Source organism: Heloderma suspectum, chromosome 1, assembly GCF_057233095.1.
Source record: "Heloderma suspectum isolate Gila_16-S chromosome 1, 16-S_ref, whole genome shotgun sequence".
Classification (NCBI taxonomy): Eukaryota; Metazoa; Chordata; class Lepidosauria; order Squamata; family Helodermatidae; genus Heloderma; species Heloderma suspectum.
The window spans coordinates 435969089-435994682 of record NC_139458.1 but is presented as its reverse complement, the minus strand read 5'-3'; the positions used below and the strand labels follow the sequence as shown (position 1 = coordinate 435994682).

The 25594-nt window shown below is 45.7% G+C and overlaps 1 protein-coding gene across 8 annotated transcripts; it reads right to left on the bottom strand.

Annotated features, from left to right (window-relative positions):
* Positions 1 to 6350: 6350 nt before the first annotated feature.
* Positions 6351 to 25393, bottom strand: LOC146360353 (uncharacterized). Of its 8 annotated transcripts, XR_014787015.1 has the most exons (8): positions 24945 to 25393; positions 22365 to 22559; positions 22036 to 22162; positions 20821 to 20888; positions 20231 to 20357; positions 16587 to 17937; positions 14483 to 14656; positions 6351 to 8266 (listed from the first exon to the last, which is right to left on the bottom strand). XR_014787015.1 is itself a non-coding variant. In XM_084829467.1 (6 exons), the coding sequence occupies exons 1-6, from the start codon at positions 25308 to 25310 to the stop codon at positions 16766 to 16768; spliced, it is 2055 nt and encodes a 684-aa protein (XP_084685593.1). In that variant the 5' UTR covers positions 25311 to 25393; the 3' UTR covers positions 15268 to 16765. The 8 variants fall into 8 exon arrangements, 4 of the variants coding, with proteins under 4 accessions (XP_084685593.1, XP_084685595.1, XP_084685596.1 ...); XR_014787014.1 differs by lacking the exon at positions 14483 to 14656; XR_014787018.1 differs by lacking the exon at positions 14483 to 14656 and having other exon boundaries at positions 22365 to 22887; positions 24945 to 25019.
* Positions 25394 to 25594: the final 201 nt, after the last annotated feature.

Genomic DNA, 25594 nt, shown 5'->3' with positions numbered 1-25594 from the left:
TCTCTAGGAGTCCCGCTCCGCCCCCTTAACCCTTCCAGGGCCGAGCGGCTGGCGGGGGCTCCGCTCCAGACGGCGCTTCCGCGCTGGATGCGCCGGCTCAACGGGCGCTGAGCGCGTGCCCGCCCCCGGCTTTGCCGGCCGGGGCGGATGGGCGTCGCAGTCCACGCATCGCCGCCGCAGGCCTGGAGGCGCAAGGGGGCTGACTGCCAGGCTGCAGGGGCGGCGCGCTTTTGCGGTTCTTGTTGTTGTTCAGTCGTTCAGTCGTGCCCGACTCTTCGCGACCCCACGGACCGCAGCCCGTCAGGCCCTCCTGTCCTGCGCTCTCTCCCGGAGGGTGCTCAAGTCCAGATTCATTGCATCGGTGATGCTACCCAGCCATCTCATCCTCTGCCGCCCCCTTCTCCTTTTGCCTTCAGTCTTTCCCAGCATCAGGGTCTTTTCCAGGGAGTTTTCCCTTCGCATTAGGTGGCCAAAATATTGGAGCCTCAGCTTCAGTATCTGTCCTTCCAATGAGCACTCAGGGTTGATTTCCTTTAGGATGGACTGATTTGACCTCCTTGCAGTCCAGGGGACTCGTAAGAGTCTTCTCCAGCACCACAGTTCGAAAGCATCAACTCTTCGGCGCTCAGCCTTCCTTATAGTCCAGCTCTCACAGCCATACATTACTACTGGGAAAACCATAGCTTTGATTAGACGGACCTTTGTCGGCAAGGTGATGTCTCTGCTTCTGACTATGCTGTCTAGGTTGGCCATAGCTTTCCTCCCAAGGAACAAGCGTCTTTTAATTTCATGGCTACAGTCACCGTCTGCGGTGATCTTGGAGCCCAAGAAAGTAAAATCTGTCACTGCTTCCCCTTCTATATGCCAGGAAGTGATGGGGCCAGATGCCATGATCTTCATTTTTTTAATGTTGAGTTTCAAACCAGCTTTTGCACTCTCCTCTTTCACCCTCAACAAGAGGCTCTTGAGATCCTCTTCGCTTTCTGCCATTAGGGTGGTATCATCTGCATATCGGAGGTTGTTGATAATTCTCCCAGCAATCTTAATTCCAACCTCTGATTCATCCAACCTGGCATTTCTCATGATGTACTCTGCATATAAGTTAAATAAGCAGGGTGACAATATGCAGCCTTGTTATACTCCTTTCCCAATTTTGAACCACTTGGTTGTTCCATGTCTGGTTCTGACTGTTGCTTCTTGACCCTCGTACAGGTTTCTCAGGAGACAGGTAAGGTGGTCTGGTACTCCCATCTCTTTCAGAATTTGCCCCAGTTTGTTGTGATCCACACAATCAAAGGCTTTAGCGTAGTCAATGAAGCAGAAATAGACGGTTTTCTGGAATTCTCTTGCTTTCTCCATGATGCAGCGAATGTTGGCATTTGATCTCTAGTTCCTCTGCCTCTTCGAAACCCCGCTTGTACTTCCGGTAGTTCTCGGTTCACATACTGCTGAAGCCTAGCTTGTAGGATTTTGAGCGTCACCTTGCTGGCATGTGAAATGAGCGCAATTGTACGGTAGTTTGAACACCCTTTGGCATTGCCCTTCTTTGGAATTGGAATGTAAACTGACCTTTTCCAGTCTTGCGGCCACTGTTGAGTGTTCCAAATTTGTTGGAAACTGAGTGCAGCACTTTAACAGCATCATCTTTTAGGATTTTAAATAGCTCAGCTGGAAGACTGTCATCTTCGCTAGCTTTGTTGTTACTAATGCTTCCTAAGGCCCACTTGACTTCACTCTCTAGGATGTCCGGCTCAAGTTCAGTGACCGCACTATCATGGCTATCAGGGACATTCAGATCTTTCCTGTATAGTTCTTCTGTGTATTCTTGCCACCTCTTCTTAATCTTATCTGCTTCTGTTAGGTCCCTGCCTTCTTTGTCCTTTACCATGCCCGTCTTTGCACAAAACGTTCCCTTGAGATCTCCGATTTTCTTGAAAAGATCTCTAGTCTTTCCCATTCTGTTGTTTTCCTCGATTTCTTTGCATTGTTCATTTAAGAAGGCCTTCTTGTCTCTCCTTGCTATTCTCTGGAACTCTGCATTCAGTTGGATATATCTTCCCCTTTCTCCCTTGCTTTTCGCTTCCCTTCTTTCCTCAGCTACTTGTAAAGCCTCATCAGACAGCCACTTGGCTTTCTTGCATTTCTTTTTCTTGGGGATGGATTGAGTTGCTGCCTCCTGAACAATGTTACGGACCTCTGACCATAGTTCCTCAGGCACTCTGTCTATCAGGTCTAATCCCTGAAATCTATTCCTCACCTCCACTGTATATTCATAAGGGATACGATTGAGGTCATACCTGAATGGTTTAGTGGTTTTCCCTACGTTCTTCAATTTAAGCCGAAATTTTGCAACAAGAAGCTCATGATCTGAGCCACAGTCAGCTCCAGGTCTTGTTTTGACTGACTGTATAGAGCTTCTTCATCTTTGGCTGCAAAGGACATAATCAATTTGATTTTGATACTGACCATCTGGTGATGTCCATGTGTAGAGTCGCCTCTTGTGCAGTTGGAAAAGAGTGTTTGCTCTGATCAGCGTGTTCTCTTGGCAAAACTCTATTAGCCTTTGTCCTGCTTCATTTTGTACACCAAGGCCATGCTTGCCTGTTATCCCGGTGATTTCTTGACTTCCTACTTTAGCATTCCAATCCCCTATGATGAAGAGGACATCTTTTTTTGGTGTTAGTTCTAGAAGGTGTTGTAGGTCTTCATAGAACCGATCAACCTCAGCTTCTTCGGCCTCAGTGGTTGGGGCATTAACTCGAATTACTGTGATGTTGAATGGTTTGCCTTGGATTCGTACTGAGATCATTCTATCGTTTTTGAGATTGTACCCCAGTACTGCTTTTCCCACCCTTTTGTTGACTATGAGTGCTACTCCATTTCTTCTAAGGGATTCGTGCCCACAGTAGTAGATATAATGGTCACCTGAATGAAATTCGCCCATGCTTGTTCACTGATTCCCAAGATGTCGATGTTCAATCTTGCCATCTCATGTTTGACCATCTCCAGCTTACCTTGATTCATTGATCTTACATTCCAGGTTCCTAAACAATATTGTTCTTTACAGCATCGGGCTTTCTTTTCACCACCAGACACATCCACAGCTGAGCGTCCTTTCGGCTTTGGCCCAGCCGCTTCACTCTTTCTGGCGCTACTTGGAAATTCCCCCAGTAGTATATTGGACACCTTCCGACCTGAGGGGCTCATCTTCCAGCGTCATCCCTTTTAGCCTTGTGATACATTCCATGGGGTTTTCTTGGCAAGAATACTGGAGTGGGTTGCCATTTCCTTCTCCAGTGGACCACATTTTGTCAGAACTCTCCGCCATGACCTGTCCGTCTTGGGTGGCCCTGTACAGCATAGCTTATGGCTTCACTGAGTTACGCAAGCCCCTTCGCCACAATAAGGCAGTGATCCATGAAGGGGCGCTTTTGCGGGGCCCGTGGCAAATTTGGAAATGCCGCTCGTCGTGACGGCCTCCAAGGGCCGCCCAAAACCTTCAGGCCGCTGTGTCGATCCGCGTCAACAAACCAGCTCTAGGAGTTTTCATCTCCACCAGGAGCGCATCTTTGACAAAGTGAATGGGTCTTAATTGCCCGCTGCAGACCAGGGCGTCCCAAATGCTTTGCATTCCAATGTGGGACAATATATTGTTGCTTGGAAATTCATTCCCCCTGCAGCTACAGCGTGGATCGCAGCTAAGCTCAGAGGGAGCAGGTAATCGGGGCGGGGGGGAAGGTTCCTCCTGTGCAAGCACCAGGTCATTACTGACCCCTAGAGGGACGCTGCTTGCGCTGGTGTTTTCATGGCAGACTGTAGCGGGGTGGTTTGCCATTTTCTTCCCCAGTCGTGACTATCTTTCCCCCAGCAAGCTGGGTCCTCATTTTACCGACCTCGGAAGGATGGAGGGCTGAATCAACCTGAGCCGGCTACCCGAGACCCAGCTTCCGCTGGGATCAACTCAGGTCGTGGGGAGAGTTTCGGTTGCAATACTGCCACCTACCACTCTGCGCCACACGAGGCACTCAATCGTGGGGGAGTCCCTGCTAAGGAAAAAGTGCCAGGGCTGCATCCCTGCCTCTGCTGCCCGTGGCCCTCTATGAGTGTTGGGCTGGCAGCCAGGGGCCTCACTGAATCCCCCTCCCTTTGGCAGGGTTACAGGGGAGGCTTCAATCTCAACCCCGTCCCAAGGATCTTGGGGAGCATCGCTGGGATGGGGGCAAGATTAGAACCCCCCTCCCCTTCACTGATGCTGCTGCAGGTGGCTGGGGCAAGGGGGAGGCTCTAACTGACCCCCATCCCGGGAGCTGCAAAGCCAGTGATCCTACCGAATGGCAGAAGACCGCAGGAGGTGCTTCTGTCTCCTCTCCCAGGGCTCAGACAGTGCTGGAAAGAGCCTGGTTTTGGTGCCAGTTGAGCTGGTATGTGGATATATTTTAGTCACTAAGGGTGCACTCCTATGTATGTTTAGACAGAAGAAAGTCCTACAGTTCCCAGCATGCCCCCGCCAGCATGGCTGAGTGGAGGAATGCTGGGACTTGTAGGACTTTCTTCTGTCTAAACAAGCATAGGATTGTGCCCTAAGTGACACTCTGTTGTGTCTGGGTGGAGTCAGGAGATTTCTATGTCTATTCTCTTCTCATTTAAGAGAGCCAAAGTTCTTGCCTGGATTCCTGACTGATGTCCCTGAAGACTCCCATGACAGTTGGGGTGACACAGCTGTAAAGGCCCTCTCCCCAGTCACCACCCACCCAAGTTCAGATGGTGAGGGAACTGGGAGGTTTTTCAAAGGATGAGTGGGGTGTTTGGGCACAGTGGTGTACAAACCAGATCCCAAGTTGCTCAGTTCTTCTTAGGTAAGCACCAAGTCTGAATTGTGCCCAGAAACTGGCCAGAAGCAGTGCGGTTATTTAAGCTAATGGCGAGATATATTCTGTCAAACCGGTCCCAGTTAGTAACCTAACTGCTACATTTTCCACTAAATGATGTTTCCAGGAAGGCCTCAGAGGCACCTCCACATACGGCACATTTCAATAGTCTTAACCTAGAGGTTATCACTGCATGGAGAACTGTAGCCAGGCTCTCTCTATCCACAAGGGATCAGCTGACAAAAGCCACTGCATGACACAGAGGCCACTTAGGCCTCCAACAACAATACTGAATCTACCAACATCTGAAGCTATGAACCTGGTTCTTTGGGAGGGAGCTTGGACCCATCCCATAATGATTTGCCAATTCTACACTGGAGTATTTGGAATGATTAATCTCCCCCTGAACTGGATCCCTTTGTGAATGTTAGGAACTGCTTGCTCGGCATTGTTGTTGTTCAGTCGTTCAGTCGTGTCCGACTCTTCGTGACCCCATGGACCATAGCACGCCAGGCCTTCCTGTCCTGCGCTCTCTCCCGGAGCGTGCTCAAGTTCATATTCATTGCATCCGTGATGCTATCTAGCCATCTCATCCTCTGCCGTCCCCTTCTCCTTTTGCCTTCAGTCTTTCCCAGCATCAGGGTCTTTTCCAGGGAGTTTTCTCTTCGCATTAGGTGGCCAAAATATTTGAGCTTCAGCTTCAGTATCTGTCCTTCCAATGAGCACTCAGGGTTGATTTCCTTTAGGATGGACTGATTTGACCTCCTTGCAGTCCAGGGGACTCGTAAGAGTCTTCTCCAGCACCACAGTTCGAAAGCATCAATTCTTCGGCGCTCAGCCTTCCTTATAGTCCAGCTCTCACAGCCATACATTACTACTGGGAAAACCATAGCTTTGATTAGACGGACCTTTGTCGGCAAGGTGATGTCTCTGCTTCTTACTATGCTGTCTAGGTTGGCCATAGCTTTCCTCCCAAGGAGCAAGCGTCTTTTAATTTCATGGCTACAGTCACCGTCTGCGGTGATCTTGGAACCCAAGAAAGTAAAATCTGTCACTGCTTCCATTTCTTCCCCTTCTATATGCCAGGAAGTGATGGGGCCAGATACCATGATCTTAGTTTTTTTAATGTTGAGTTTCAAACCAGCTTTTGCACTCTCCTCTTTCACCCTCAACAAGAGGCTCTTGAGATCCTCTTCGCTTTCTGCCATTAGGGTGGTATCGTCTGCATATCGGAGGTTGTTGATAATTCTCCCAGCAATCTTAATTCCGACCTCTGATTCATCCAACCCGGCATTTCTCATGATGTACTCTGCATATAAGTTAAATAAGCAGGGTGACAATATGCAGCCTTGTCGTACTCCTTTCCCAATTTTGAACCAATCGGTTGTTCCATGTCTGGTTCTTACTGTTGCTTCTTGACCCTTCTACAGGTTTCTCAGGAGGCATAAAAACCATCAAATGCTACAAAAAGCAACTTATTTTCTGTGTTAAATTTTATTTATGTGTTTGTTAAACTCCACCAAATTGTGTCCAAGGCCTCGAGCAGCTCACCACACAAGGTTTCCCTCTGCTCTAGCCCAAACAAAATATCTGCTGTGACACTTGATACCCAATCAGTTCATCAAGCTTTCATATCACTGTTTTGAAAGTTCCCTTTAAACTGGCAGTTTTTGCATGTGGCCTAACCTTTTCAGACACATCTTTCTCTCTCGCTGTGTGAATTTTCACCTTTTTAAATTATTTAACTTTTTTTTTAGGATTTATGATTCTGGATTCCATAGTTGGTTCCTGTTATCAAATTTCCTATCCATCATTCATGCACTTGCAGTTCCTTGAGGGTGCTTCCCATGTATGGGGAATAAAAATTACATTGTCCAAGGGGATTAAACTGAGCTTTCAAAAGGCAGCCTACCCCAGTACAGTCACACACACACACACACACACACACACACTTGTGGGGGACACACAAAAGCCACACTTGTTTTAATTGTCATCCACTAAAACTCCAAATCATCAACCGAACAAAGAATCCAAAATCTGTTTAGGCTGAAAGTGAATTTAAAATTTCCAAGTCTCAAGAACCTCAGGATATTAAAACCTTTGAGTATAATTAGTAGCCATTGATAGCCTGACCCTCCAGGAATTTGACTAATGCCCTTAATAAGGTATTATAAGGTAGATAATAAGTCATCTATGATGAAATGAAATGAAATAAATAAAATCTATGTTGGTAGCCATTACGCCTTGTAGGAGTGAATTTCATAATTTAACTATGTGCTGTATGATGAAGAACTTCTTTTTGTCTCTCTTGTATCCCCCAACATTCAGCTTCATTGGATGACTCCCCAAAGAATTATTACATCCAGTGACAGCTTTAAAATTTAGCGGGTGCTTGGGAAACAGAGCTGCAGTGCATCTGGTAAGAGGGTTCTCCAACATGAAATACAGATTAGACTGTGCTGTAAGCCCAGCGTTTCTATGATTTTGCCCATGGGTGAGCTACTTGATGGGAAGTGAGATCTTCTGACTAAAACTTTTCCCACACTCCAAGCATTTATACTGCTTCTCCCTTCTCTGAGTTTTTGATCATTAGCAAGGTTTGTGTTTGAATCTCTTGCCACATTCCAAATATTGATGTGGTTTTTCCCCTGTGTGAGTTCTTTGGTGAGAAGATAGATGTGTCTTCCAACTGAAGCTCATTCTACACTCCAAGCATTGATATGGTTTCTGCCCTGTGTGAGTTATTAGATGGTAGATGAAGTTTTCCCTCCAAGGAAAGCTCTTTCCACACTGCAAGCATTGATATGGTTTCTTCCGTCTGACTTATATGATATTTCATGAGACGTGTCTTCTGAGAGAAGGTATTTCCACACTCCAAACATTGATAAGGTTTCTTCCCTATGTCTATATTTTGATGAGAAGTGAAATTTGCCTTCTGAGTGAAGCTCATTCCACAGTCCCAAGCACTGATATGGTTTCTTCCCTGTGTGAATTTGTTGATGAGAAGTGAGACTTATTTTCTGACTGAAGCTCTTTGCACACTCCAAACATTGATATGGTCTTTCCCCTGTGTGAATTCTTTGATGAGAAACATGGGGTTGTCTTCTGACTGAGGCTCTTTGCACATTCCAAACATGTACGTTTCTCCTGAGTGGATTTTGCAATGAGCTTTAATAGCAAGATTTCCTATGAACACACACTTATTGTTTTCCTGTGCTTTACCTATTTTTTCCTTGCATTGCAGTATCATCGCAGTCACTACCCTGAGATGCAGAGGATATATTCCGCCTCTGGTAATTTCCTCCAGTTTTCCTTTTCTGCTGTCCTCTTATTTTTACATCTGTCTCTTTTCAGTGACATCCCACATGGTTCTCTCTTATTCTCCATTTCACCCCTGTCTGGAATGAAGACAAAAAATTGGTAAAAAACTAAGTTAGAAGTGGAGCCTCAAATCACTGAATGATTTTAATTATTATGATAAAATGAAGGATTTTAAAGACTTAGATGAGAGGCAGTTCTTACCACATATTTCATATGCTCTGTTGACTGGAGTTAACTGGCAGCTGGTATAGTAAAGAGCATTAGGGAGTCTTGGATTGAGCTCCCAGCTCAGATAGGAACCTTACTAGGTGGTGTGGGGCCAGTTACTCTCTCTCATCCCAGCCTATCCCACAGGACTGCTGTGCACATATTTGCAAGGGTGGGAAAAGCCCTTCCCTTGATACAGCAAAGGCTGCACGTAACCTATGCAGCTGTCAGAGTTGGACACACTGTGCCCACACATAGGTGGACCATCTGACACAAGGCACAGAAAGAAGAGGGCCCTTGTTCAGTGGCAGAGCCACCCAGAGAACTTTCTGTTATAAAGGTCTATGTAACACCTGAGGGTGCAATCCTATGCATTTTGAGAGAAATCCTACAGTTCCCAACTTGCTGGGAGTTGAAGGCCTTTTCTCTCTCTAAGCATACATAGGATTGTACCCTAATTAAGTCAAGTATGTACTTTGCATGTAGAAGGTCCCAAGTTCAATCACCACCATTTCCAGTAGACACTCTTCCAGCGGAAAATAAGGAACTGTTGTGTGGAGGGAAACAGAATGTACGTGATCCGTTGTCGTTTTCTTGCAACAGGTGTGGCCACCGCTTAATCTTTATAAAAAGAAATGCTGAGGTTTTAATCTCTAGAATATATTCCAACGCTATGACGTGTGTGGTGAGGGGGAGGGTGTAATTGCTCAATCGTGAGAGAAAAGCATTCTGTGTATGTTCTGAGGCACTGCTTATTTCACTGTTATTTTTGCTACCATTGGTGAAATGTAAATAAATTTTAGTTAGTCTAAATCTGCATGCGTTAGCACACACACATTTGTGTAAGGGGCCTGTGCCCTGGATCTTAGCAGAACCTAGCAACACACCTGCATCCAGCAGAGCCTGTTATATCTAGAGATATAAAATTTCCAGAAATCTTGAGACCATGGAAAAAACCCAGTTTTTTTCCAGGGGGGGTTGGAAAAATGGGAAATTTTGGAAAAAATGAAAAATAAGCAATACTTATTTTTTAGTGCTCTTTACAGATCTAAAGTCACTTTGTTGCTTTAAGACAGCCTTCCCCAACCTGGTGCTCTCCAGATATTATGGACTTCAGCTCCCATCAACCTCAGGCAGCATGGTCAATGGTCAGGAATGCTGGGCACTGTAGTCCAAAACATCTGGAGGGCACCAGGTTGGGGAAGGCTGCTTTAGGAAAATAAAGCCGCCTTTCTGTTCTTAAAGTTATTTTATGTATGACTTAGTTTGCTCATAAAATTATCGTATTTTAAAACTTTTAAAAGTAAACTCAGTTAGTAAATTTGTAATTATTGTCTGAATAGAACAGAGCTACATTAAATGACTGCTACAGCATCAGAAACACTGTAGAATAAAATCCAAACTGTGAAGAATGCACGTTTACTGTCAAGAATGCACAATGGTGACTCTATTCACATGTTGGGAAACTGAGCATAAATGTCAGTAAATAAAGTAAATAAAGTAAAGTAAACTATACTTTAGATCACTAATTTTAATAAGGAATGAAAGAATTAACTATGCTGGGAACCTTACAGATGGGATTAAAAATTTACTGACATAAATGTCAGTAAATAAAATAAACTATACTTTAGATTACTAATTTTAATAAGGAATGAAAGAATTAACTGTGCTGGGAACCTTACAGATGGGATTAAAATATTTTTCCTCATAGCTACATTATTTCCAGACATTTTACATCTCTAGTCTTTCTATAAAAGTGTTCTTATTACATAGCTTTTAGAAATCATTTGAGGGGAGTAATGGCTGGGTAACAATATATAAATACTTTGTCTTAAGTTCTAAAATATTTCATAATCCAAAGCTGTTCAATTTTTTAAATTTTTCAGAAAAAAAAAACATACCACAGGAAAAAAAAATTTTTACACTAATGTTTCCAGTTTTTTTCTGGGCCTTCAAAACTCTAGTTATATCCAAATCTACCACTGGATTTGAGGGTTGAAGGAACCTCAAGGAGCCCACAGCAATCAACTCTCTTAGCACATAATGGATAACTAGTGAACGGATCCGGCTTCGCACAGGTGGGAATAACCCTTACGTTCATCTCCCCTAGGCAAGGCACCCTTATACCGCCTGAGGGAGACGTCTTCCCACGCCCTCCCCCCGACGGGGGCTGCCCCACAGCAGGGGGAGGGGCGGGCACGTAACTCTGTCCCTCAACCTAGTGATTTCCCTTCACTTCAGACTGCGTGCTTGCAAAGCTCTGTGCTGGTTAGGGAAGTCTGCCCCTAGTAGCTGAAGATGTACTGCAGGCTTCAGTAACATGGACACATTAAAATTAATTAACGCATTTAACATACAAAATACTAAATTTGTATGTTTGTATACAAACATACAAAATACCCATGAGGCGCACACCTCGAGGGCCCCCCCAGTATACAAGCCAAGTTTCAAGAGTCTTGGTTTCACGGCCTTGGAGCTATGGTGGTGACAGACAGATGAGTGGACGGACACACATCCTTTTTTATTATTATACACATTGCTCAGATCCACTGTAACGTGCTTGCCACATTAATTACCGGCTGTAGCCACGGTGCCAAGTCTTTCCAGACCCAACTCCAAGTGCTGATGTTCAACTTTAAAGTCCTAAACGTCGTGTGGGGCACCTGTGGCTCTCAACCCACAGAGATGGGTTGACACACACAGAGCGAGGGGGGGGTTTGCAATCCTCCATACTACACCTGCCTCTGGGTCAATGGCCCTTGACAGGAAAAACGTTTCACGCTCCTGCCCTAAAGGACCAGCATTCCTGAATCATGAAGGTCCGCTCTCCCCCCTTTGAGCCTCCCCACTCAGGGCCGGCCCAAGATATTTGGCTGCTTGAGGTGAAAGACAAGATGGCGCCTCCCCTTTCCCGGTACGGAAGCTAATTAGACAGGCAGTTTGATCTTCTTTCGACACCAGCAGGGGGACAGCATCCTCCCGAGGGCGGCAGGCTTTTGCGGTTCCACAATGGCTCATGTCTGTATTTGCACTGATTGCAGTCCTTAATATTGACTATCATCATCATATCATCAATGTTTTCATGGCATGATGCTAATTCTTGTTTTGACTTGTGGGTTTTCAAAAACCCTTTATATTTATGTCTAAACACTGTTAGTTCATTTGAGGATTTTTGTTCAGTGAAAAGGCAGGATCATAAATGTTTTAATACCTAAAAATGGATCAGTCCTGCTAGACCAAGACGGAGGAATCTTGAGATGCTGAGATAAACTATTGAACTACACACGGGCTCCTACATTGCAGGCCTTCAAGGATTGCTTAAAAGCTTGCCTGCTCTGGACTGTCTTTCCCTAATCAAGGGGTTTGTGCTACTGGTTTCCGAGACTCTTGAGCTGTCTGAATGTGTCTTCTGGAAATGTTTCTGGTACAGTTGAGCCTTGTGTCTTGAAGCCACTGTAATAATAGTGTATAATGATTAGATTATTTTAATGTATCTTACTTTGGTTGCATATGCCACATTGTGAAGGGTTTGCCCAAAAAGATAGCCTAAAAATACTTCAATGTATATAGGGAACAGGCAAAAAAATTACAACTATTACTACTATGAACCCTGGTGTGTGCCTATGGCCAGGTATATTCAAGGCAGTGAGAGCAGCAAGGAAAAAAATATTTCGCTGCCTCTATTCAGTCATCCATATGCTACCCAGCAGAGCTTTTTAGGGTTGTCCAGGGCCTTTTACATTCTGGCCTTAAGGACACTATGGAACAATCTCAGGCCCGCTGTAATGCACTGGCTAGGCACTTCCAGAATAAAGTCTCTTGCATCCGCCAGGACTTAGACTCCACTATTACTACAGGTGAATCTGGTGAGGTATCCGGAGCACAGCCTTGTCCAGTTTTCTTGGATGAGTTTCAGTTGGTACAGCTCAAGGGCATGGACAAGGTGCTTGGACAGGTTCCTACCACCACTTCCATATTGGATACTTGCACCGCTTGGCTAATAAAAACTAGCAGGGAGGGAACAGCCAGCTGGGCTAGGGAGAGGATTAGTGCCTCATTATGATAGGGAGTTGTGGCCGCGGTGGCTTAGTGGTTAAGACACTGAACTGCAGACTGGAAGGTTGGCAGGTCAGCAGTTCGAGACCCGAGTGCCGCATGACGGAGTGAGCTCCCGTCTTCAGTCCCAGCTCCTGCCAACCTAGCAGTTCGAAAGCAAGAAATTGCAAGTAGATAAATAGGTACCGCCTCGGCGGGAAAGGTAACAGCGTTCCGTGCACCTTGGTGTTCAGTCATGCCGGCCACATGACCACGGAAGCGTCTTCGGACAGCGCTGGCTCTTTGGCTTAGAAATGGGGATGAGCACCGCACCCTAGAGTCGGACACGACTGGTTGGGGACACCTTTACCTTTTTATGATAGGGAGTGGTCCCGGGTTGCCTGAAAGAGGCAGTGGTGAGACCACACCTGAAGAAATCCTCCCTAGACCCAGAAAACCTTAATAATTATAGGCCAGTTGCAAATGTTCTGTTCCTGGGCAAGGTCCTTGAGCGGGTGGTTGCAAACCAGCTCCAGGCACTCTTGAATGAGACTGATTATCTGGATCCATTTCAGTTGGGTTCAGACCAGGTTTTGGCAAACAGCGTTGGTCGCCCTGTACGATGACCTATGTCAGAAGAAAGACGGGGAGTGTGAGCCTGTTGATTCTCCTTGGTCTCTTGGTGGCTTTCGATACCATTGACCATGGTATCCTTCTGGGATGGCTCTCCGAGCTGGGAGTAGGAGGCACTGCATTGCAGTGGTTTCGATCCTACTTGGAGGGTCAGTTCCAGAAGGTGGTGCTTGGGGAACACTGCTCGGCCCCGTGGATTCTCCAATATGGGGTTCCACGGGGTCAGTTTTGTCCCCCATGCTGTTCAACATCTACATGAAACCACTGAGTGCAGTCATCTGGAGTTTTGGAGTGAGTTGTCATCAGTATGCTGATGACACACAGCTCTATTTCTCCTTTACATCTTCTTCAGGTGAGGCTGTGGATGTGCTGAATCAGTGCCTAGCTGCAACAATGGACTGGATGAGGGCTAATAAACTGAAGCTCAATCCAGACAAGACTGTGATGCTGTTGGTGGGTGGTTCTGCTGACCGGATGGAGGGTGCTCAACCTGTTCTGGATGCGGCTGCACTCCCCCTGAAGGAGCAGGTCCACAGCTTGGCAGTTCTCCTGGAGCCATCTTTCTCACTTGAGGCTCGGGTGGCCTCAGTGGCACCGAGTGCTTTCTACCAACTTCGACTGGTGGCCCAGCTATGCCCCTATCTGGAAGGGATAACCTGGCTTCCGTTGTCTCTGGTAACCTCCAAGTTAGATTACCCTAATGCGCTCTACGTGGGGCTTCCATCTGAAGATGGTTTGGAAGCTGCAGCTCGTGCAAAATGCAATGATCAGATTGGTAGCAGGGACCAGAAGGTCTAAACATATAAGACTGACTCTGACCTGCTTGCACTGGCTGCCTATATGCTTCCGAGTTCAATTCAAGGTGCTGGTTTTAACCTATAAAGCCCTACATGACTTGGGACTGGAATATCTGACAGACACCTCTCCCACAATGAACCTACCCATGCACTACGTTCAGCATCTAAGGCCCTCCGAGTGCCTCCTCCAAGGGAAGCTCGGAAGGCAGCAACAAGGGAGAGGGCCCTCTCAGTAGTTGCCTCCCAACTGTGGAACAAGCTCCCCAATGAGGTCCGCCTGGCACCAACATTGTTATCTTTTCGGCACCAGGTTAAGACCTATCTCTTTTCCCAGGCATTTGGCAGCACATGATGAATTTTAATCGGTCCTGGATGTGTCTTTAGTTATGACTAACAGTTCAAAGTTGTTTTTAATTACACATTGTTGTGTATATTGTCTGTGTCCTTTTATGTAAATGGCTTTTAAATGTTTTATAGTGTATTTAATGTTTTAACTTCTGTAAACTGCCCAGAGAGCTTTGGTTATGGGGCGGTATAGAAATGTAATAAATAATAATACTATCATCATCATCATATTTGTAAACAGATATTATTGTCAGCCAGGGAAAGAGGGAGCCTTACTGAGAGAGGTCATAATCCCACAATTCTCCTCTGTGATTTGCCTGTGCAGAGCTCTCTGGTCAGGATTCAGCAGTGCCCACTCCTCCTTGCTGAAATACACAGCAACCTCCTCAGACGCCACCAGATCCTGGATGGAAAATAACGTTTCCTCCTCACAGCTAATGTAAAGGTTATCTACAAACAAAATGCAAAAGGCTGTTGGCTGGGCATTATACTGTACAATTTAAGTGTTCATGACTAGCATTTACAGCCTTCCTACTGGAGGAGGAGGCTATTAAATGGCTACTAGTCATGAGGTCTATCTCCAGGATCCGAGGAAGCATGCCTCTCAAGACCAGTCACTGGGGAAGATCAGCAGCAGAGGCCTCTTGTGCTCATGCCCCACTTGCAGGCTCCACAAGACTTCTAGCTGGCCACTCGGGGAAACAGAATGCTGGACTTGACAGGCCTTTGTTCTGACCCAGGAGGGCATTTATGTTAACGTTTCTGGAAACAATCAGAGGAAGAGTGCTTGATTCAGGCCCAGGGAAGTGAGCAGGGGACAGAGGCACCCAAGTGATCCTTCCCCTCCTGATCAGCTTCAACTCCGTCACAAAGAAGAGCTGGCTGAGGACTTCTGGCTGGCCTCATTCCATCCCATGAGAGGAGAATGCTTGTCTCAAGAGATTAAGATGACAGTCCTGAACACACTTAATAGCAAGTAAGCCCCTTTGAACACAGTGGGACTTCCTTCCCAGTAAAATGCACGGGATTGCACTTTAAGTGATGCAACTGTAAAAACATGTGTGTTATGAAATGTTTTATTCTGTATTTGCATTTTGGATGCTTTAGTACTGTTAGGAGAAAATGTATCTCTCCCCAAATGGGCTCTTGGCCACAATCCAAAGTGCAGATTTCCATGTATAAATTCTACTGTGGAGTATTTAGAATGATGATTAATCCTGCCTGAACTAGATCTCTTTGTGAATGTTAGGAACTACTTGTTCAGCATAAAAACCATGAGAAGCTGAAAAGGCAACTTACTTTATATGTTAATTTGTTTTCTTTGTTAAATTCCACCAAAAGGTGCCCAAAGCCTCAAGTAGCTGACTTCACACAAGGTTTCCCTGTGCTCTAGCCAAACCGAGAATCTGCTTTGACATCTGACTCTGAATCAGTGCATTCTGCTTTCATAGCACCACCTTCAAAATTCCCTATCAACTGGCAGCTTTTGCATCTGGGAAGTTTTCAGACACATCTTTCTCTCTTGCTGTGTGAATTTTCAACTTTTAAATTATTTAACTTTTTTGTTTCTTTAGGATTTGTGATTCTGGATTCCATAGTTGGGTCCTGTTATCAAATTTCCTGATAATGTAGTAAATTTCCTATCCATCATTCGTAAACATGCAGTTCCTTACTCAGTATTCATGGGTTACCCCCTTCTTTTCCTTTCTTTTTGCTCTTTAATATTCATACATTCTGAGTTATGTAACATTTATATAGGTTGTGGCTGGTTTCTTGTGCTATCCCATGTACCACAGTATGGGGAATAAAAATTACACTGTCTAAGGGGATTAAACAGTTGGATATATCCAGCGCACGCACGCACACAGACACCTGAAATTGAAAAAATCTGAAAAAAACCCATAACACTTGTTTTAATTGTTATCCCCCAGGACCCAAAATCATCAACCAAATAAACAATCCAAAATCTATTTAGGTTGAAATTAAATTCAGAATTTTCAAGTCACAAGAACCTCAAGATATTAAAACCTTTAAAAATAATTAGCTGCCAGTGATAGACAAATTCAGGGAGGATAAGGCTAACTCCCTTTTAAAGCCATCTAAGTAGGTAGCCGTTACCACACCTTGTGGTAGTGTGTTCAATAGTTTTAACTACGTGCTGTATAAGGAAGTACTTCCCTTTGTATGTCTTGAATCCTGCACCGTTCAGCTTCATTGGATGACCCCCCAAAATATTATTATTACACTCAGTGACAGCTTTAAAATTTAGCAGGGTCTTGTGCAAGATGGCCCCAGTTCATCTTGTAAGTGGATTCTCCAACATGTGTTAAATTGTATATTACATCAAGCATATCTATGATTTCTCCCTTGTGTTACTTACTTGATGGAGAAAGATGTGCCTTCTGACTGATTTTCTCATACTTCCAAGTCTTTATATGGTTTCTCTATGAGTTCTGTGATGGGAACTGAGGTTTGTGTTTCTACTGAAGGTGAGGCATATTCTCTGACTGAAGCTTTTACCACACTACAAACATTGATATGGTTTCTCCCGTGTGAATTCTATGATGAGAAATGAGACTTTTCTTTTTCTGAAGCTCTTTCCTCAATCCAAGGACTGATACGATTTCTTCCCAGTGTACATTCTTTGATGTTTAATAAGATATGTCTTCTCATAGAAACCCTTTCCATACTCCATGCACTAAACTCCCCTGTATGAATTCTTTGATGAGAAGTAAGACGTGTGTTCTGATTGAAACTCTTTCCACAGTCCAAGCATTGATACAGTTTCTCGCCTGTATGGATTCTTTGATGAGAAGTGAGATGTGTCTTCTGGTTGAAGCTCTTTCCACACTCCAAGCATTGATATGGTTTCTCCCCTGTGTGAATTCTTTGATGTTTTGTGAGGTCTGAATTCTTACTAAAGCTCTTTCTACAGTTGAAGCATTGGTATGGTTTCTCCCCTGTGTGAATTCTGTGATGAGAAGTGAGATGTATCTTCTGAGTGAAGCTCTTTCCACACTCCAAGCAATGATATGGTTTCTCTCCTGTGTGTATTCTTTGATGAGAAATCAGATGTGTCTTCTGACTGAAGCTTTTTCCACAGTCCATGCATTGATATGGCTTCTCTCCTGTGTGAATTCTTTGATGTTTACTGAGGTCTGAACTTTTACTAAAGCTCTTTCTACAGTCGAAGCATTGGTATGGTTTCTCCCCTGTGTGAATTCTTTCATGAGAAGTGAGGTCTGTACTCTTACTAAAGCTCTTTCCACAGTCGAAGCATTGGTATGGTTTCTCCCCTGTGTGAATTCTTTGATGAGAAGTGAGATATATCTTCTTAATGAAGCTCTTTCCACACTCCAAGCATTGATACGGTTTCTCCCCTGTGTGAGTTCTTTGATGGTACATGAAACTTTCCTTCCAATGAAAGCTCTTTTCACACTCCAAGCATTGATATGGTTTCTCTCCTGTGTGGGTTTTACAAAGAGCTTTAAGGTTTGATTTAGAATTGAATGTTTTCCTATGATAGCACCCATCATTTTCCTGTGTCTTATCCATTTTTTCTGTCACTGAGACATCATCGTAGTCACTGCCCTGAGAAGCAAAGGATTTAATCTTCCTCTTCTGATTTACCTCCATTTTCCTTCCCTGCCTTTCCCTACTTTTATATCTGTTTGTTTTTGGTGACACCCCACGTGGTTTTCTCCTCTTCTCCATTTCACCCCTGTCATCTTCTAAAAAGAAGACAAGAAATTGGAAAAAGCCTGAATTAGAAATAGAGCTTAAATCATTGAATGACTTCAGTTAACTTTGTGAGAAAAGGAAGACCTCTAACGACCTAGATGGGAGACAGTCCTTACCATGTGTTTAACAGCCTCTGCTGCCTAGCATTGACTTAGAACTGGTGTAGTAAAGAGCAATGGATTAGGACTACAGTGTCCTGAGTTCAGCTTCCAGCTCAGACATAAAGTTTACTGGGTGCTGTAGGGCCAGTTCTCTCACCCTAGCCTATCCCACAGAACTGTTGTGCAGGTAAGTGGACAATCGGATGCATGGTGTTATGAGCTGTTTGGAGTGACAGTAGGATGCAAATATGGATAAAAGGAGGAGAGGGGCCCCTATTCAGTGGCAGAGGTGCCCAGAGGTGCTTTTGTTATAGGCCTATAAATAATGTAAATGAGTTAAATATGTGTGTTGCCTGCAGAAGGTCCCAAAGTCAATCCCCACCACCTCCAATTAAAGGATCTTGGAAGGAGTGCTTGGATGTCCTGGATATGGAGACCTTGGAGAGATGCTGTGAGCAGATGATACCAAACTAGGTAGACAAATGGTACTTTGAAATGCTCATACTGCAGTGAGGTTTGGAGTATGGACAGAAGAGGCCTAATGGAGCCAGATATACTTCTGGAGACTTCTGTAATAGGGCCGACAAAGTTGTTAGCCCATCTTTGATTAGGAAAACTGCTGCTGAATATCCTGGAATAGTCAGGTGATGTATTTCCATGGGAACTAATGGTCAGACAATCTTCTTTAAGTCTCCTGAATGGGGCAAAAGCAGACCACCTCCTCATCACCCACCCCAGCTAAGGCTGATATAGTATAGGTGTCTCAGACTGAAGAGACTAGAATAAACAAGGAGGGAAACAGCTGGGTCTGGGCTCTGTCAGCTAACAGAATTTTTGGGTGCTGGCTGCCTCTCCTGAGATGTGGAGCAGAGGCTTTGGCTGTCTCTTGGAGTGTCTGAGCTGTGCCTCCACCTACGCTAAATTCTAACATTAGGAAGCACCTTTGGCCTCCCATGACCTCATTCCCAAGGGACCCGAATATTGTTAAGTGCTGCCTCCCTGAAACCTATCACCAGTCAGTGTAGTGGTGGAAAACTAACAGTATAGGTCTTGAGGCGGCACAATGTAATTTCAAGCATCCCACAGAGATGAGGTGGCACAGAGAAAGAGAGAGAGCAGGAGGTATGCAATCCTGAAATACTCAAACTACATCTACTTTTTGCTCTGGCTCTACCAGTTTTTGCTTCTGCTTCACCCACCATCAACAGCTGCCCCTACTTGACTTCCCCTGTGAGTCTATGGCCCTTAACTGGAAAAGGTTTTCCAAGCCTTGCCCTAAAGGATCAGCACTTCTGATACATGAAGGACCACTCCCATATAAGTCTACCCACGCATGAGCATTTTCCTTGGCTGCCCAGCTCTGCTTTCACACTCTGTCTATGGAATGTGGCACAGAACATTCTCATCTGTAGTGCCGATACTGTGCAACTCCCTCCATAGAGACATATGCCCCTGTTGACTTTTAGTTTATAGGCTACAACAGTGCTGATCTGGCTTTTGAGATTCCACAGTGGCTCACATCTGTATCTGAATGTATTGCAATTCTTTATTATTAGTAGTATTAGTACTATTATTAATAAACTGATGCTCATTGTTGTTTTGATTAGACTGTGTGTCTTTTTTAACATTTTGTATTAATTTCTAACCACTATAAGCTCCTCTGGGAATTTTTGTTAAATGTAAAGGCAGGATTATTAAGGTTAGACTAAATAAAAATGGACAAATCCTGCTAGACCAAAAGAAGGGATGTTGAGATGCTGAGATACACCACTGAATTACACATGGGTCCCTAGAGTTCAGGCTTTCAGACATGCCTTAAAAACTTGCGTGTTTCAGGCTGCCTTTCCCTAATCACGGTTTTTGTGCTGCTGGTTTTTCAGACTCTGAGCTGTCTGAATGTCTCTTCTGGAAATCTTTCTGCTATGGTTGAGCCCTGTGTCTTGAAGCTGCTCTCATGACAGTGTATATTGACTGGATTATTTTACTGTATCTTATTTTGGTTGCGTACTCCACATTGTGAGGGGTTTGCCCAAAAGGGTAGCCTAAAAATACTTCAGTGAATATAAGGAATGGGCAAAAATATCGCTATCATTACTATTACCACTACCATCATCATCACCATCAGTATAATCATCATTGTATTTGTAAACACATAATCAAGCAGGGAGATAGAGAGCCTTACCGAGAGAGGCCATGATCCCACAAATCTCCCCCCAGATTTCTCTGTGCAGGGCTCTCTGGTCAGGATCCAGCAGTGCCCACTCCTCTTCACTGAAACATACAGCAACCTCCTCGAAGGGCACCAGACCCTGGATGGAAAACAACATCGTTTACTCCTCACAGCCAACATAAAGTTTACTGACTAACAAAATCCAAATGGCTCTTTAAGCTCAGGTGGCTGGGTATTATACTTCACGATTTAAGCGTTCGTGAGTGGCATTCACTGCCTTCCAACTGGAGAACAAGGCTATGAAATGGCTACTAGTCATGCTGGCTAACTCCAGGATCTTTGGGAGCATGCCTCTCCAGACCAGTCACTGGGGAAGGACAGCGGCAGGGGGATATTGCGCTCATGCCCTCTTGTGGGCTCCACAAGAGTCTTCTGGTTTTGGCTGTGGGAAACAGGATGCTAGACTTAATGGGCCTTTGGTCTGATCCAGCAGGGCACTTCTTATGTTCTTAGCTTTGACGAACGCAATCAGAAGGAGAGTTTCATTCAGGCCCAGGAAGGTGAGCAGGGGACAGAGGCACTGAAGTGATCCTTCCCCCTACCTCATCTGCTTCTACTCCATCACAAAGAAGAGGTAGCTGATGACTCATTGCTGGCATCATTCCATCCCCTGTGAGAGAGAAAGGAAACCAGGATCATATATCTCAAAGGTTAAGGAGACTGTCCGAAACTAAATTTACTAGCAAGTAAGCCCCTTTGAACACAATGGGACAATTTGGTGCACTTTTACTGAAGTTTATGCATAAATCATTTTTATCAAAAATGCTGTAACTAATTGAAACGGATACTTTTAATGAATGTACTTACAGTCTTGGAGCATGGAAAAAAACCTAAGAAGGAAAAATAGTAAGAAGGCCATATGTGATAGGAAACAGGAACTAAGGTCTTAAGTCAATGGATAGCAGTATTTAGGAATAACAAAGGTCCAGCCCAAGAAGTGCTGGATAAGCTCAACAACATTCTTGCTGAGTTAGAAGGAGAGAGTTGCAGGTGCTTTGTCTAAGATAACTACTATGATAAGGCTTTAAAGATAAGGACTAACAGGAAATGCCCAATGTATACCTAAGTGCTTAGATTGTTTATGCTGTTGGTGTGCAGTCTTAATCTCTGAGCATGTGCAGATGTACTTATGCTATATAAAGAAAAGTATATAACCTCATTGAATGTGGCAATGGGGTGTGTTCTCTTGCCCAGGCTTGAGACCACCATACAGCTGTGTTGTTCTGGGAATAAATCAGACCTTGAAAGAGAATTGGAGTGTCATGTTTTAAATTCCTCCACTATATATAAAACAAGAGATAAACTCTCTCTCTCTCTCTCTCTATATATATATATAAATATATAGTTTATCTTCCTTTTTATTTCTCCTTTTTATTATCTGTTCTGTCTTGTTGAAATTTACAATGGAATATTAATTTTAAAAAATAATGGGATTCCCTTCCCAGTACATGTGTGTATTAAGCGATGCCTTATCCTTTATTTGCATTTTCGATGTCATCGTCCAGTTGGGTAAAAATGTAGCTCTCCCCAGCTAGGCTCCCGGCCACAAACTAAGGTGCTGATTTCCACATATAGTCTTCAAGTGTTGAGGACAAAAACATGTTTTTGAACTATAGGAAAGACTGGAGACAAATGTCTTCCCACCACCCCACTCCAAAAGACTCAGGGAAACATCAAAGCAGCCCAAGATTTCTTGCACACTCCAGAGAGGGAGACCAAGCTGAAATATGCCCCCACTCCCCACACTTAGTCCTTACCCTGCATGGTAGCACCTCCATCACTCTCCTGTTTGATCCCCCTTTTCATGGGATTCCATCTAGTGTCTGATGGAACCTTCTTTGCCACAGGGAAATCAGGCCCCACTTCTGCAAAAAGATTCTGTACCTGAAATAGCAATAGGGATCCAAGACATACAATGAGAAGCAGGGTTAGAAAAGGAATGATAGAGGCCAAAACCTTGGGGGTTGGGGCTTGGGTATAGGACATCCCTCCTCAGGTGAAGGTCGGGCAATTCACCGAGAGAGCTTCAGGATGCCCTCCCTCACATGCTTGACCCCTTGGAGCTCCGACGATGCAATGCTCTCACCTGTTGCTCTTCCTGCTTCTTGTCCTCCTCCAGGCTCAGGAGGAAGCCTTCTGCCAGGGCCACCGCCTGGGAACTGGTCTCCACTCCACATTCTCTCACCCAGCCCGACATCTCCAGGGGCAGGATGCTCAGGAACTGCTCCAGGATTACCAAGTCCACGATCTGATTTTTTGTGTGTTGCTCTGGCTTCAGCCACTGACGGGAGAGATGGTGGAGTTGGTTGCAAACCTCTCGGGGGCCCTGAGCCGCCTGGGAGCAGAGCTGCCTGAAACGCTGGGGTTGTACATCTGAGGTGACCATGCCCTTGCCCAGGACCTTCTGCCCCATTCTTTCCCAGATTTCCCTGCCACTCCCAATCTTGATGGCATTGGGGCCTCTTCCTGCTTCAGGGATAGCCGAGTCTTGCCCATCCATCTTTGATCCGTGCTCTACAGAAGCCTGCAATGGAGCTTCTAATTCTATCAAGCAAAGGTGGCCTTACCAGGCAGTGCTACTGAAGCTGTGTCAAGCCAAGATAGTGACCCTGTCAAAGAATTATTATACTATCAGGGCAGGAAGGAAATGTGTAGGACTCCAGGTAGCAAACAAGTCATACTTCAGAAGGAAAGTACCTAATTATATAATAATTACTATTTAAGTGTACAAAAACAGTGAAATGAAAAGTCAACGTATTAATACCATTTGCATAAAACCTAGAAATACTGATTAACATGGTTTCTTTATTTTAGATATACCGTGTTTTACATTAAATGGTTGTTAAAACCATAACTTTTCTCCCCAGTTTTCTGAGGTGTAGTTCTCAGCAGATGGTGCTTCCATTCCTATCACAGCTAGGAGCTGCCTTCCAGGAACATAGGACTGCATCCTCCTTCTAAGGACACCACAACCTTTGGACCCCACAGAAATTGGGAGTCACCATTTCTGCTCTGTTGAGGGTGGTATTTTTCAGAATCTGTTTTATTTAACCTGCCAACACCAGTGGGAAGTTGTTGTTTTACAACACCTCTTTTTCATTCTTGTTTACTTTTCCTCAACAGTAATAATAATAATCCTTCTTGAATACCCCCTCCAGCTGCGTCTCTCTGCATTAAGGCTTCCACAAGACATTTTGCTGCCTTTTGTAAATGCCCCCCCCCCCCCGGTTAAAATGCCTAGCCTCTTGTTGAGGGTGAAAGTGGAGAGAGCAAAAGCTGGTTTGAAACTCAACATTAAAAAAAAAACTAAGATCATGGCATCTGGCCCCATCACTTCCTGGCATATAGAAGGGGAAGAAATGGAAGCAGTGACAGATTTTACTTTCTTGGGCTCCAAGATCACCGCAGACGGTGACTGTAGCCATGAAATTAAAAGATGCTTGCTCCTTGGGAGGAAAGCTATGGCACACCTAGACAGCATAGTAAGAAGCAGAGACATCACTTTGCCAACAAAGGTTCATATAATCAAAACTATGGTTTTCCCAGTAGTAATATATGGCTGTGAGAACTGGACTATAAGGAAGGCTGAGCGCCGAATGGATGCTTTTGAACTGTGGTGCTGGAGAAGACTCTTACGAGTCCCCTGGACTGCAAGGAGGTCAAATCAGTCCATCCTAAAGGAAATCAACCCTGAGTGCTCATTGGAAAGACAGATACTGAAGCTCCAATATTTTGGCCACCTAATGCGAAGAGAAAACTCCCTGGAAAAGACCCTGATGCTGGGAAAGACTGAAGGCAAAAGGAGAAGGGGACGGCAGAGGATGAGATGGCTAGATAGCATCACTGATGCAATGAATATGGACTTAAACACGCTCTGGGAGAGAGCAGAGGACAGGAAGGCCTGGCGTGCTGTGGTCCATGGGGTCACGAAGAGTCGGACACGACTTAACAACAACAAACCCAAGGCTGGTCTAGTCATTTTGGCACCTGGGGCAGAAAACCCCACAAGTGCCTCCCCACATCCCTGGCAGTAAAAATACAGTAACACGGCAGCAAATACTTAAAGTCATTTAACTTTCGGACACTCCAAATCAACTGTCAGAGGGGACACCTCACTCTGCCTGATGGCAGGGCCGGCCCTGAGCGGGGGGACCTCACCCATCTCTCCCAGCCTGGCTTGGTTTGCGTCTGGTAGTCCAGCCAAGCCAGCAGACAACCAGTGGAGCGTCTCGGCCAGGAGGAGCCGCGTCGGTGGTGGGGAGCAGTGCCCAATTCATGGGATTGGGGGGGGGGGGATGATTTCCGTCGATGTACAGATGCCCAACCCATGAATCTGCCTGATTCTTGGCAGACCTCCTTTAACTGCTTCCCCCCAAATCAAAGGGTCCTCCTCGCTTTGTTGACGGGGAGAGGAAGAAGCGCCCTGCGCTCATGAGGAAGCCCCAGATGGATCAGCTGCAGAGGCCACCTGCCTACGGGGTGAAATGGGGGGGTCCAGCTCCACTTCCCAGCCCCCCTAAGAGCACCCCGAACCAGCAGGTCCCCCCCCTCGACTCCCCGCTCCATTCACGGGCTGGGCTTCGGGCTGGGCACCCGTTCCCCGCCCCCGCCGCCGCCCCCGCTCAGGGGCTCCCCCCGCCCCACACACGAGGGATGCGGGGCTCACCGGGCCCCAGGCGGCAGGGCGGCGCCACGGCGGCCCTGGGGGAAGCCGAGGCGCCCTTTGCCCCGGCAGGAAGAGGAAGGGGCAGCGGGGCGGAAGGCGGGGCCTGGGCCAGGGAGGCCGAGGCCCCTCCTCCCGCAAACGCGCTTCCTCTCTAGGAATCCCGCTCCGTGCCTTTAACCCTTCGAGGGCCGCGCAGCGCGCTGCGACGGAGGCGTCTTTCGTGGCCGCGCTGAGCGAAGCCGCTGCGCGCCTTGGCTGGCTGGTCGCAGCCTTTGGCTGGGACCGCGTGGAACGGGGTGGAGCCCCTTTATTTAACCAAAAAACCACGCCAGAAACAATGGCATGTGTTGGGGACACTTCATTCATTCATTCATTCATTCCATTTCTATGCCGCCCAGCAGCCGAAGCTCTCTGAGCGGTTCACAAAAATTAGAACCAGAGCGCGCGCAATAGAACAATGTTGTTGTTGTTGTTGTTCAGTCGTTCAGTCGTGTCCGACTCTTCGTGACCCCATGGACCATAGCGCGCCAGGCCTTCCTGTCCTGCGCTCTCTCCCGGAGCGTGCTCAAGTCCATATTCATTGCATCGGTGCTGCTATCCAGCCATCTCATCCTCTGCCGTCCCCTTCTCCTTTGGCCTTCAGTCTTTCC